This window comes from Rhinopithecus roxellana, chromosome 19 (genome assembly GCF_007565055.1).
Source record: "Rhinopithecus roxellana isolate Shanxi Qingling chromosome 19, ASM756505v1, whole genome shotgun sequence".
NCBI lineage: Eukaryota > Metazoa > Chordata > Mammalia > Primates > Cercopithecidae > Rhinopithecus > Rhinopithecus roxellana.
The window spans coordinates 65,639,649-65,653,850 of NC_044567.1; the positions used below are offsets into that span (position 1 = coordinate 65,639,649).

Consider the following 14,202-nt stretch of genomic DNA (forward strand, 5'->3'; position numbering starts at 1 on the left):
TTAGAATGTTAAAAGTCATACAAAAAACAATCATTCATAATGATATTTAAAGAAGAGTATTGAATTTTATTTTTAATGTTACATAAGGTGGTAAAATACTGGTGCTGTGATCCAAAAGGTGACAGTACTCTCCAAATCTCAGTTTCTACTACTTGCTTGCATTTTCATATTTTGCAATATTGAATGGTAAATGTTGAGGGAAAAGAGAAGATCCAAATACATGAATATAGTCTGTATTTGAATGGTTGAGAAATGGACAAATATTATCATACTTTGCAAGTTTCTTAAGAACTTGTGGCATTGGCTGTTTTTTTCCAGTTACAATTTCTTCTAACAAGTCTACCAATCATGAAAGAAAATCGACACTGACCCCTACGCAGAGGGAAAGTATCCCAGCGAAGTCTCCAGTGCCTGGGGTGGACCCTGTCGTGAGCCACAGTCCGTTTGATCCCCATCACAGAGGCAGCGCTGCAGGCGAGGTTTATCGGAGCCACCTGCCCACGCACTTGGATCCAGCCATGCCTTTTCACAGGGCTTTGGATCCTGGTAAACACGAAATATAGTGATAATTTATGGCAAATAAATATGCCACCTGTATGCCTTTTCAGCTTTCTGTTGTTGTACAATATAGTACAATTGCACGTACCATTAATGTACAGCTCAGTGAATTTTCACAAACTAAATTCCCCCATGTTACCAGCACCTGGATCAAGAAATAAAATCTTATCAGCACCCAGTAAAGAACTAAAAATAATAGTATATGAAAAGCTCTCTTATGGCACTTGGTGAAGCTAATTGAAAATGTGGGTTAATGTGAATAATTATTTTAAAATGACAGGGGCATACCTTAAACATGTTAACTTACAGCATAGATGCTCATTTACCAGTACTCTGATCTAAGGCCAAGGCTTTTTCATAAACGATTGATTAAAGCTCACTGTCTTATATAAAAGAAATTCACATTTCCAGGTTTTTCTTTTTTTAAGTAAAGCTAGAATTTCCAAGTAAAGACACTTCCAAGCAATCTAAATACAGAATCCTTCTAGATTTTTTTTCCAGCCTTTTAAAGTTGTCTGGTCCACACCTGATTCAACTTCTGTATCAAGTCTTTCCAAAGCTATTAACTTAGTTTTCAGAGAAACCACTCTTCATTCTTCTTTGATTTACAAATTATGTCATTAAGGTACATAATTCTAGTAACAAGTACAGCTGGAAGAAACTTTAGACCACCACTGACATTCATAGACAGAATCTGATAGCTGCAGACATGTGCAGGTTTCTAGAGAGCAGTCTGTGCTGGGCAGAGGGCACTGTGTTTTACACAGGGAAGGGAGGGGAGCAGTCCCATTGGTTGGTACAGAGAGCCTCGGCTGGGCTGTTATAATCTGCAGGACCAGAGGCTGCACCTTGTCCTCCCAGGGTGCAGTCCTTGCTCTTCCTTGCCGCTATTGGCTGAGCCCAGTCACACATGTGTTTTCTGCTCAGACTTCTTCTCTGGCCTAAACTCTTTGCTTTGCTTATTACTAACATCCTTCAGGTGCAAATTAGAACACGGCATACTTGTGCCTCACTTTGGTCCTTAGGGAAGAATTTTTCATTATCAGTATGCTAAATTTTAAACGTAAGAATTCTAAGGGTTATTTACATTTCATAATAGCAAAGTACCTGTGGGAAATGTTTTATCTAAAAGCTGTGTAAATGTCATCAAATTATGTGTCATTTGACAACACTGTTTCAGAGGAGCCCAATACCTATTACTTAGGGCACTGTGTCCCAGATTGTATCAGCTGACAGACTTACCTAGCTTCTAGATGAAGGGGAAGCAAATATTCCAGAAAACATGTTATTTGTTTTTCTAGGGAGAACATATACATATAAAATAGGTCACTGTGGTTCTCAGACAAAATGGAATGTTTCTAGTTTCTATTTAGTGTTTATTATAGTCTTCATTTTGTAATGGTTTCATTTGCTTGTTTTTGAGCCTGAGCTGGATTATAATGTTTCGAGGAGAGAGACATTATCTTCTACTTTTTACCACACCTTACCCCTTCCTCGTGTCATGTGTCTTGTGTCATTCTGTCACCTAGGGGTTGCGAAAAACTACAGCTTTTTAGCCAAATCCTGTTGCCTCTTGTGTTTGTAAATAAAGTTTTATTAGGACACAGCCACACCATTTATTCTTTTCTTCTGTAGCTCTTTTTGTGCTACAGTGTCAGAGTTGAGTAGCTGTGACAGATGCGAAAAGGCCCACAAAGCCTAAAATACATTTACCATTTGGCCCTTTATGTCAAAAGTTTGCCAGTCTGCTCCAAACATATGAGCTAATTAAATGCTTATAGTCTTTAATCATTTTCACCCCCTGGAGAGTAAAGTTACTGATTGCCACAAAGTGTTTTCGTATACATTTCTGTTGGTTGTATTGGATGATCAGTACTGTAAAAACAATTCTGTTTTCAAACACAACTCTTGCAGATGACAGGTAAAAATATAATAAAGTTACATATCAAAGATTGAAAGTAAAAGTACTTGAGAAATTTTTAGCTACTGTTATCCTTCCCCTTTTTCCATTACTTCTCAGACATTAGAATGAATTAGAAGTGATACTGCTAATATATCAAGGTCTAACATAAATCCACCTTAATCCTTATAACTAAGTAAAAGTTCCATGTGCACTAGCTCAGCACATGATTTTTCTCTACTCTTTTGTAGATGGTGTTTAGCAAATGCATTTCAGCCAGACAAAACTCAGTGCCTTTCTTTCATTCTCTCAATCAGCAGCGGCTGCTTACCTGTTTCAGAGACAGCTTTCACCAACTCCAGGTTACCCAAGTCAGTATCAGCTTTACGCAATGGAGAACACAAGACAGACAATCTTAAATGATTACATTACCTCACAACAGATGCAAGTGAACTTGCGCCCAGATGTGGCCAGAGGACTCTCCCCAAGAGAGCAGCCACTGGGTCTTCCATACCCAGCAACGAGAGGTGTGTGTCTTTGCATTTCAGAATTCATAGAATATTTATGTTTATCCAGTGTTTCTTAGGTACTCAATAAATACTTGTTGAATGAATGATGGAAAGAAAGAAAGAAAAAACACTGTATCCTTCCCATAGACTTTTTAGCCCAGAGACATACATCGAGAGAAGGTGTTTTGGTGAATACTGAAATTTTGGTTTAGTTAAACCAAATCCTTGTGCTGAGTATTTGTAATCCATGTTTTACAAATTTCTCTGTCTCTTTAATCTCCCCATACTTTGAGGTTACTGATATGAAGTATAGTCTTTAATATCCTTCTTTAGAGTTAAAGAATGTTTTAAAAAGTAATGGTGATAGTAAACATTTTTATTTATATTATATACAAATTGTCCTTGATTCACAGAGACAGACAAAATCCAAAAGTCATGTATGGTTCTGTACCTTTAGAATAACACTTAACATAAATTATATTTGTCTTTTGGATAGGAATCATTGACCTGACCAATATGCCTCCAACAATTTTAGTGCCTCATCCAGGGGGAACAAGCACTCCTCCCATGGACAGAATCACTTATATTCCTGGTACGCAGATTACTTTCCCTCCCAGGCCATACAACTCTGCTTCCATGTCTCCAGGTAAGATTCTACAGTCACACACCTCTCTAATAGAACCATTGTGTTTATGGTTTTACAACATAGCCTTTTAAGGTATTTTGGGCAATTTTCCCTCATTTGGTTTCTTGTTTTTCTTTTAACATTTAATAGTAGTTCTTATGTGCCAACTGTCACTACATACCTTAGAAACGCCTTAAAAGCTTATGTTATGCTTCAGTTCTTATCCAGGACTCTTAATAAAACAAACTCCTTTTTCTCTTTTCTTGTTTTTTTTTTGTTTGTTTGTTTGTTTGTTTTGGAGACAGAGTCTGGCTCTGTTGCCCAGGCTGGAGTGCAGTGGTGTGATCTCAGCTCACTGCAACCTCCCTCTCCCGGGTTCAAGAGATTCTCATGCCTCAGCCTCTGGAGTAGCTGGGATTACAGGTGCGCGCCACCACACCTGGCTCATTTTTTGTGTGTTTTTAGTAGAGACAGGGTCTCACTATGTTGCCCAGGCTGGTCTCAAACTCCTGGCCTCCGGTGATCCACCTGCCTTGGCCTCCTGAAGTGCTGGGATTATAGGTCTGAGCCACTGCACCTGGCCAAAAGAAGCTTCTTATATCCCAAATTTGAAGCTTTTTGAAAAATTTTCAGTCATTAGAATTTCAGAATTGTTTGATATACTCAGTCAGTTGATATTTTTATCTTCAAGCTGCAGGTTTATGTTTTACAGGACACCCAACACACCTTGCAGCTGCTGCAAGCGCCGAGAGGGAACGGGAGCGGGAGAAGGAGCGGGAGCGGGAGCGGGAACGGATTGCTGCAGCTTCCTCCGACCTCTACCTGCGGCCAGGTCAGTGAAAGGCACTGCTCTTCCATTCTCTGGACACATCTTAGCAGTCTTGTACGCTGTGTTTAATGCTGTGCACAAAAATGTTTGATGCAAACAAAAATTCTAAGACATCGTTATTACAGGCCCCAAGTGAAAAACAGGTGAAAGTGCTGTAACAGCTGAGGTGGTGGAAACATGGATTTTACACGGAAAAATGTTTTCATGAGGAAGGTATCATTTGTGTTTGGTGCAAACAGTGGACTGCGGTTGGGCCTGAAGATATTGGTCACAGAGCTTTCAAGGCTGAAAGAACAGCCCTAGCAAAAACTCCTAGATATGAAGGTGTTTTTGAGCTTGAGTTTAGAGGAGGAATGGAAAATACAGTTAGCAGCTTGTGTAGCATCTTGAATTACAATGAAATGTTGTGTCCAGGAGGCAGGTGACATGATCAGAGGGACATTTACACACGAATGGAATAGGTGGATTAGTGGGTATGGCTGGTCCCAGAAGGCCAGTGAGACTGTCAGTAGTTCATATGCGTCCTAATGGTGGCCTGGAATACTTTACACTGGGAATGGCCAGAAAAGAACTGCTGGGAAGAATATCACTATAGACTCAAAGGGACTTAACTAGATATGGGGAGTGAGAAAGAGATGAGGAACAAGATTAGTCTGCAATAAAGATAGAGCATGATGAGTGAAAGCAAAGATGTAATGATTTTAGACATCCAGGTTGAATATCCCAAATGCTTGGAACCAGGATTTTTTCAGATTTTGGAATATTGACATTATGCCAGTTGGACATTCCTAATCCAAAAATAATGAAGTTTGAAGTGCTCCAGTGAGTGTTTACTTTGAGTGTCATGTCAGCTAAAAAGTTTTGGATATTGGAGCATTTCTGACTTGGATTTGGGATGCCCAGCCTCTCATGTGTCCATGGGGAATCTTTTTCATCCATGGTATACTTGCTCTTTTCAGTTCTTTTAATTAAATCAAATCATTGACCATGTGCGTATTGTCAGATACTCTGATCTGGTACTCAGAAGAAAAGACGGAGCTTGGAGATACTGATTTAGGAGTCACCTGCAAAAGCTGAAGCTCTGGCTTGAATGAGATTTCCAAGGGGCAAGAGTGTGAAAAGAAGTGTAGGTCAGTCTTTAGATATTACCAGGAGAGTTGATCTAGGTCGGGGCAAAAGGAAGCAGAAACGTATCAGAGAGTTAAGTACAGAACCAAAGGGCACAGTGGCAGAAGGTTGTCACATTGATACTGTCATAGGAAACAAATCTTTGAAATCAATATGAATGGCAGTATATGGAAGGAGCCCGAAAGATAGTCATCAGATTTGATCCAGTAATATTTCTGAGGAGTTAAATAATTCAGTGGTTACAAAGCTCAAACACATTTAGCTATAACTGTGTCACCCAGAAGACCTTGTATAATCTATGTAAAGTAAGATTATCTATGTACCTTTATCTGTGTACAATAAAAATCACTAAGAATTTGACTATAGGAAGTGCTTTAATGAATTGTAAGGCAGAACAGTAATATTGATTCCATGTTAATTGCATAAAACATGGAAAATTGATTTAATTAAGAAAACCTCATACAAATAATACATAACTTTGGTAGAGACTAGATTTTTAAAATATTTGTGATCCTACTGATGAACAAAATTTATATTTAAGGCACAAAGATACCATTTCTCTGCATCAGACATGTAAGAAAGTTGATAAATATTGTGTTGGAGTTTCTGCAGAAACAGACACTCATGTTGGCAATGGCAGTGTAAATTGGTGTAGCCTCTGTGGAGATAGAAATTTTAAATACTCTTCCATCTAGTAATTCACATCTAGGAATATATATCCCATAGAAATACTTAGGTAAGCTGGGCATGGCGGCTCGTGCCTGCAATCCCAGCTACTCAGGAGGCTGAGGCAGGAGGATTGCTTGAGGCCAGGAATTCAAGACCAGCCTCAGCAACATAGTGATACCCTGTCTCTAAAATATATATATATAAATTAGCCAGAAGCAGTGCCGCGCACCTGTAGTCCTAGCTTCTCAGGAGGCTGAAGTGGGACGATCCCTTGAAGCCAGGAGTTTGAGGCTGCAGTGAGCTGTGGAGTGCCCTGGGTAACAGAGTGTGACGCTGTCTCTTAAAATTTTTTAAACTTAATTAAAAAATAAATATTCATATAAGCTGATGAATGGTTAGAAGGGAGAAAACTGCTGAGAAGCCTGGCTGAGCTGATGGTGTGTGTGAGAAGAGGGGTGTGTGCTAAAACAGCTAGCTGTTATGAAGCCAGTGAGCAGGTTAGAAGATTGGAGTGAGGACACAGAACAAGACAAGGTCGAGAAGAAAGTGATTGGGGAGGGATTTAAGAGTTCAAAATCCTCTGCGTGAAGTAGTTCTGACCAAGTCCAAGCTCTGACTTTGTTATGGGAGAGTTAGAGTTAAGTGAATAAAAACATACCAAATATTGTAGAAGTATAATTGTGAGAGCCAAGTTTTTTGTGGGAGGATAATGTGAATGATTTCATTTCAAAAGAGAGCTTGCTGAGAGAAAGAGTCGCCTGTGAAGGGGACAGTGAAGAAATGAAGCAGGGCAAACTGGTTGAATGAAACGGTCTCAAACCCTAGTGTAGCAGTGGTATATTATTTTCATTATGATGCTTAGAAAGTTGTGCCTGATTGGATTTTGGAAATCATGTATAGACTGGAGTTTGAGGAAGAATCTGAAAGATGAACTTACATGATTTCTAATAGTACTTCTTGTTGGTGCTGTTTTATTTCTGGGATCAAGATTGAAATTTATCAGAGAAATGGAAATGACAGTAAATGATGGCTGACGTTTTGTTTCAAGTTACTGCTGCGGTTTTATTGCATCTTTATTTGGAAACTTTTAGAACATATTTCTGGAAAGGCCAGAAAGTAGACTATCAAGTTTCTTGTCTTGTTTTCCTTTTTTTCTATTTAGGTGTATTAGGAAATAAACAATCCATAAGCATTGCTTCCTTTTGTCTGTAGCTTCCTCCTTATGTCTTTCTTTCTTTTTCTTTTTCACCTCTGCAGGCTCAGAACAGCCTGGCCGACCTGGCAGTCATGGATATGTTCGCTCCCCTTCCCCTTCAGTAAGAACTCAGGAGACCATGTTGCAACAGAGACCCAGTGTTTTCCAAGGAACCAATGGAACCAGTGTAATCACACCTTTGGATCCAACTGCTCAGCTACGAATCATGTCAGTCTCTTGTACATATTTTGACAAAAAATGTCTCTTTTATATTCATTTTAAAATTTGTGACTGCAATAGTCTAAGTATAGTCATGCTTTTCTGCCCATGCCACGAAGCCTTTTTTGTTGTTGCAGTTTGTCCTTCCATCTCCCCACCACATTCCCAGCAAATGGTCTTCCCTTCACAGAGCTATGATTTGGTTTTATTTACAGGCCACTGCCTGCTGGGGGCCCTTCAATAAGCCAAGGCCTGCCAGCCTCCCGTTACAACACTGCTGCGGATGCCCTGGCTGCTCTTGTGGATGCTGCAGCTTCTGCACCCCAGATGGATGTGTCCAAAACAAAAGAGAGTAAGCATGAAGCTGCCAGGTTAGAAGAAAATTTGAGAAGCAGGTCAGCAGCAGTTAGTGAACAGCAGCAGCTAGAGCAGAAAACCCTGGAGGTGGAGAAGAGATCTGTTCAGTGTTTATACACTTCTTCAGCCTTTCCAAGTGGCAAGCCCCAGCCTCATTCTTCAGTAGTTTATTCTGAGGCTGGGAAAGATAAAGGGCCTCCTCCAAAATCCAGATATGAGGAAGAGCTAAGGACCCGAGGGAAGACTACCATTACTGCAGCTAACTTCATAGACGTGATCATCACCCGGCAAATTGCCTCGGACAAGGATGCGAGGGAACGTGGCTCTCAAAGTTCAGACTCTTCTAGTAGCTGTATGTATCTCAATCTGAGTTTCACAATGTGATGTCTGAGTAAAGAATTACTTTATTCTTTAGGTCAAGTAGAACTATATGGTATTTAAAAATCCTAATGCTTGATAGTAAATGTAATGCAAAAATGTATCTTCCGCTGTTTTTATGATTATTTAAATATCCCAGTTTCCTACATACAAGCCTATCAGTGTATTTTCCACAAGAAAACTGTATCATTTATGTAATTAAATTTAGAAAGTAGAAGCCAGACCTTATTAACATATTTAGGCATCTGAAAGGTAGTGGATATATCGCCAGGCTCTGTGCTCCTGAGGTATAATTTCTCAGGAAGCATTTGCTAGGACATGGTTCTATAGTTATGCCAATACCCCAAAGCCTCTAATATCCTTTTTCTAAGATGCAGATTTTTAAAAGTGAGACTACTTATTACTGGTGATTGGTATTTATATTGCATCTTTTTTGCAAGTTGGATTTTGTTCAAGTCTGGTTAGTCATTGTGATGGCTAGCCTGCAAATCTGTTGAAATTCACAGGTCTACATTAAAATGCTAGAAAAGTTACTTTTTAAATTTTGTTTTAAACTATTGCCTCAATTCTATGTGGAATTGTAGAAAGAACAAGCAAGTATTTAAATAAGCATCTGCTAATACTGGAAGTAATTTAATCATATATAGTCATCTTTCTGTTATATCCATTGAATAAATTCAGTAGAGTTAGAGATCATGAAAAATAATGATTTCTTATGCTCCAGAATGCAATGTGCAGTTCTTTTGATCTCTAAGTATCCACTAGCTTAATTATAATTTGTTTAGGTCATATCTACCCCATTGCTGAGGCTTTTAGAGAGAGAGGGTAGTGTTGTGTAGACAAAAGACTTCTTTTAGCCTGAGATTATGAAAATCTGCAATATAGATTTTCTGCATGCAGAAAATTGCTCACTGAGAAAGAGATATTCTGTAGTTGTATGAATAGGTCTTTTGAAGGGAAGTCGCCAGCACACTGGGAGATCCCACCTGGGCTTATTGAATGGTATAGCACATGGGTTCCTTAATCATTGGATTAAACATTTCTTTTCGATTTGCATCACAAACCAAACCTTGCTGTAGGAATTTGATTTTCGGAAGGTTTGAAAATAGAAAGCTCATCTTTTCTGAGTGTCCATGTCTCTGTGTGTGGTTATCATTTTCATCACTGGTCAGTGAATTCCATGATGTCCAAAGGCTATGTACAGTTCTTCAGTGTGGCTTTCAGTTTGACTCTTGAGAGCGCCCCTCACCCTGAAGGTGAAGTCCATTACCATAGTCTTGCCCCTTAAGGCTTCAAGAGCAATGTGAACACAGTTCGGAATCAGACTTTCTACTGAGTGAATATTGGAAGTTGTAAGCAGATTTAGGATGTTGAATACATAAACAGTGATGAGTAACAGTGGATACAAAAGTCACAAACTGCTGTAAACTTCTTAGAATATAGTGATATATTTTAGTTTCTCAATGATCATTTCTGTCCCATTTATCAAGTTTCCAATCTCCTAAGTGTACTAGAACCCAGGTAGCTGCAGTTTCCATGACCTGGTGGGGATAGGAAGGACTGTTGAGTACCAGAGGAGCAGGTGGTGGCTAGGGAGCAGAGTTCATTCCCACCTGCTGCATCTGTGTCCAGCCAGGGCCATGTACCCTTTGGAGCTCTGACAGTGCCTCAGATTCTATAGTGTAGTTTGTAGATGTGAAGAGCCCTCTGAGTTCAGAGGTTCCTGAACAGGTGGTTACATCTGCTCCCAACTGTCAGCTCTGAGGCCATGGCAGGACTGTGAAAAGCTGCCTGTTAGCCCCACTGCACAGCCCCTCTGTTTACTTGGGAACTGCGTCTTAGAGGAGGTCCTTTTTGATGTGGGTATCCTCCAGAGTTGGTTGACATCCTCCCTTTCTGGGAATATACTTCCCTTCAGACATTTCTCTACCATTTCTGGTTATTTTCACAATGTAACAGTGCTAATAAATTATTAATATTTGGAGTAACTTTTGTTAGCAATACTCCAATTATTTGAGAAAATCATTATATATAGTGTTATATAATCCATAGCTTTAAAATCATCATGGTAGTGAATGAAGCAGCTTTATAGCCTCAGCATTTTTCTAAGAACAGAATGTCCCACAGAATTGGAAATATTGGAATCAGTTATTGAGATCTACTCCCTTATTTGTTTATTAACCTCTTTCCATAAATGTTTCCCTGGTGATTTCTTTTCCAGCTCCCAGGAAAAATATCATAAATCTGTTCTCTGTTCTGCCTCATTCCAGTGTTTATTATTGTGCTTTAAAACGTGTCTTTTGGCCGGGCGCGGTGGCTCAAGCCTGTAATCCCAGCACTTTGGGAGGCCGAGATAGGCGGATCACGAGGTCAGGAGATCGAGACCATCCTGGCTAACACGGTGAAACCCCGTCTCTACTAAAAAATAGAAAAACTAGCCGGGTGAGGTGGGGGCGCCTGTAGTCCCAGCTACTCGGGAGGCTGAGGCAGGAGAATGGCGTGAACCTGGGAGGCGGAGTTGCAGTGAGCTGAGATCCAGCCACTGTACTCCAGCCTGGGTGACAGTGAGACTCCATCTCAAAAAAACAAACAAACAAACAAACAAACAAACAAACAAAAAAAACATGTGTCTTTTTTTTTTTTTTTTTGAGACGCAGTTTCACTCTTGTTGCCCAGGATGGAGTGCAATGGCGCAATCTCAGCTCACCACAACCTCCGCCTCCTGGGTTCAAGCGATTCTCCTGCCTCAGCCTCCCGAGTAGCTGGTATTACAGGCATGAGCCACCACGCCTGACTAATTTTGTATTTTTTTAGTAGAGACAGGGTTTCTCCACGTTGGTCAGGCTGCTCTCAAACCCCCGACCTCAGGTGACCCACCTGCCTCGGCCTCCCAAAGTGCTGGGATTACAGGTGTGAGCCACCGTGCCCGGCCTAAAACGTCTTAAAGCTCATAAAACTTCAGAAAACCCTCATTAACCTGGAATACCATTGAACATGGTTGATCAGAATTGAAAATATGCTATAGGTTTGAAGAACTTAGACTTTAGAAACTTTTCCCAGGATTAGTTTTAAAATAAGATTTTCTTTTCTTAAAGTATCTTCTCACAGGTATGAAACACCTAGCGATGCTATTGAGGTGATAAGTCCTGCCAGCTCACCTGCGCCACCCCAGGAAAAACTGCAGACCTATCAGCCAGAGGTTGTTAAGGCAAATCAAGCCGAAAGTATGTCTTCTTAAGCTACCATTCACATGTTTTCATATTTGCATTTATCATTTGCTTCTAATTATCTGTCTAGACCATGGTAAGAATTAACTTGTTTTGTTTATTTTAGGGTAATCTTACATGAGCCTGCTTTAGAAACAGCTATCGATTCTTTTTTATTTTTTTAATGATACAGAAAATAGTTTATATTAATTTTGTTCGCTTCTGCATTTATATTTTGTTGTAGTCCTCAGACTTCTGTCAGTGAATAATTTTTTTTTTTTCCAAAATTCAGATAAGTTTTTTGTTTGGAGCTGTGTACGACATCCTTTCATGTGTTCTTCTGAATTATATTTAATCTTTGATAATGAGTGAAAGGCACAGACATTCCTGGAGTAAGACATCTGTGTGTTCTCTACTAGACGATGCTACCAGACAATATGAAGGACCATTACATCACTATCGACCACAGCAGGAGTCACCGTCTCCTCAACAACAGCTGCCCCCTTCCTCACAGGCAGAGGGAATGGGGCAGGTGCCCAGGACCCATCGGCTGATCACACTTGCTGATCACATCTGTGTAAGTTTTTCATTATTCTTATTAGCTGATTTTCTTTTTTGATAATGGGGAAAGCAGATTTCATATAGAAAAATTTATAATAAAGATATCTAGATTTCTTAATACGTTTTTTTTTTGCAAGTACTCAATTTTACCACTTCCTTCTTTTCTCATTCACAGCAAATTATCACACAAGATTTTGCTAGAAATCAAGTTTCCTCGCAGACTCCCCAGCAGCCTCCTACTTCTACATTCCAGAACTCACCATCTGCTTTGGTGCCTACACCTGTGAGGACTAAAACGTCAAATCGTTACAGCCCAGAATCCCAGGCTCAGTCTGTCCATCATCAAAGACCAGGTTCAAGGGTCTCTCCAGAAACTCTTGTGGACAAATCCAGGGGAAGGTATGATCTTTATTCCAAATTATATATAAATTTCCCAACAGTAAAACAAATGGAATATATCTACAGGATAAGGAATTTGTTTCTCACAACTAAAGTTCATTTGCCTTTAATCCCTGGAAAGTGTAAATGAGCTTTGTTCCCCTGAATATAATTCTTAGAATGTCCACTGTCTTGGCATTTGGTACTATGTCTTTTTAATATATATTCAAAAGATGATTATATTCTGTTGGTTGGTTTGTAAAGACAGTTAAGAAGAATGTGCAGCACTTTGGGAGGCCGAGGCGGGCGGATCATGAGGTCAGGAGATCAAGACCATCCTGGCTAACACGGTGAAACCCCGTCTCTACTAAAAATACAAAAAACTAGCCGGGCGTGGAGGCTGAGGCAGGAGAATGGCGGGAACCCGGGAGGTGGAGCTTGCGGTGAGCACAGATCATACCACTGCACTGCAGCCTGGGCGACAGAGCGAGACTCCACCTCAAAAAAAAAAAAAAAAAAAAAGAAGAATGTGTAGTTTGGTAGTGGTTTAGGGACACTTCAGTGGTCCTTCCTAATAATACCTCTCATATTTATCTGTCTCAGTGGTTTCTACTGGGTCAGTATCAGTAGAAGTTTAAGAAGGTGATATCAACCAGGCACAGTGGCTTATACCTATAATGCCAGCACTTTGGGAGGCTGAGGTAGGAGGATTGCTTGAGCCCAGGAATTTGAGATCAGCCTGGACAACATAGTGAGATCTCATCTGTACAAAAAAAACTTAAAAAAAAAAAAAAAAACTATCTATCTATATATAGTTTGCTTCTGCATTTATATTTTATTCTAGTCCTTAGACTTCTGTCAGTGTATATCTATACACACACATATATATACACACACACATATATATTTTAAGGTGACATTAAATAAAGGAAAGGGAAGCCAATAGTGGCACCATGAGTGGAAACATGTTATATGCCAGGGCTCTCTGATAAAGAGCATATATTCTTACCTGATATTCTGTGTTTGGTTAAAATAAAGTGGATGCAGGATTCTTGCTTCAAAGTGGTAGACTAAATATTAGCACATGTTAAATTATAGTTAACAAGCACAAGGGAAATAAATTTAAGAATGCTGAGAAGGCTGAGCATGGTGGCTCATGCCTGCAATCCCAGCACTTTGGGAAGCCAAGGTGGGGGCATCACCTGAGGTCAGGAGTTCAAGACCAACCTGGCCAAAATGGTGAAACCCTGTCTCTACAAAAATACAAAAAAAAAAAAAAAAAAAAAAAAATTAGCCAGGTATGATGGCAGGTGCCTGTAATCCCAGCTACTCAGAAGGCTGAGGCAGAAGAATCGCTTGAACCTGAGATCATGCCATTGCACTCCAGCCTGGGCAACAGAATGAGACTCCGTCTCAAAAAAAAAAAAAACAAGAATGCTGAGAACAAGACTGAGATATTGGCAGATCAAAGATTCTGGCAAATACCTGGAAGACATAGAGGACAGATGAGCCAGAGTAATGGAAGCCATGGCTCAGAGCCTGAAAAAGAGAAATTTGTAGCAGAAGTGATTCTCCAGCCTACCTACCAACCCATCGAAGTGAGCAAAGAGCAGAAAGAAGAATATAGATGAGAAACTAGATGGTCTTCTTTAAAAAAAAAAAAAAAATTATTGTGGAAGTTTTCAAATAC

General features: G+C 39.8%; 1 protein-coding gene across 13 annotated transcripts in view; it reads left to right on the forward strand.

Moving 5' to 3' along the window:
• Positions 1-14,202, forward strand: part of NCOR1 (nuclear receptor corepressor 1) — a 192,674-nt gene that overhangs the window by 150,136 nt on the left and 28,336 nt on the right. For 10 of the 13 annotated variants that reach the window (XM_030923270.1, XM_030923273.1, XM_010387753.2 and 7 more), the window contains 9 exons: positions 319-546; positions 2,776-2,985; positions 3,464-3,613; positions 4,305-4,424; positions 7,476-7,641; positions 7,848-8,341; positions 11,463-11,591; positions 11,993-12,150; positions 12,310-12,533. In XM_030923270.1, coding sequence (XP_030779130.1) covers positions 319-546; positions 2,776-2,985; positions 3,464-3,613; positions 4,305-4,424; positions 7,476-7,641; positions 7,848-8,341; positions 11,463-11,591; positions 11,993-12,150; positions 12,310-12,533 — 1,879 coding nt within the window. The remainder of the gene's footprint in view (positions 1-318; positions 547-2,775; positions 2,986-3,463; positions 3,614-4,304; positions 4,425-7,475; positions 7,642-7,847; positions 8,342-11,462; positions 11,592-11,992; positions 12,151-12,309; positions 12,534-14,202) is intronic. The other 3 variants (XM_030923279.1, XM_030923280.1, XM_030923278.1) reach the window with 2 other exon arrangements.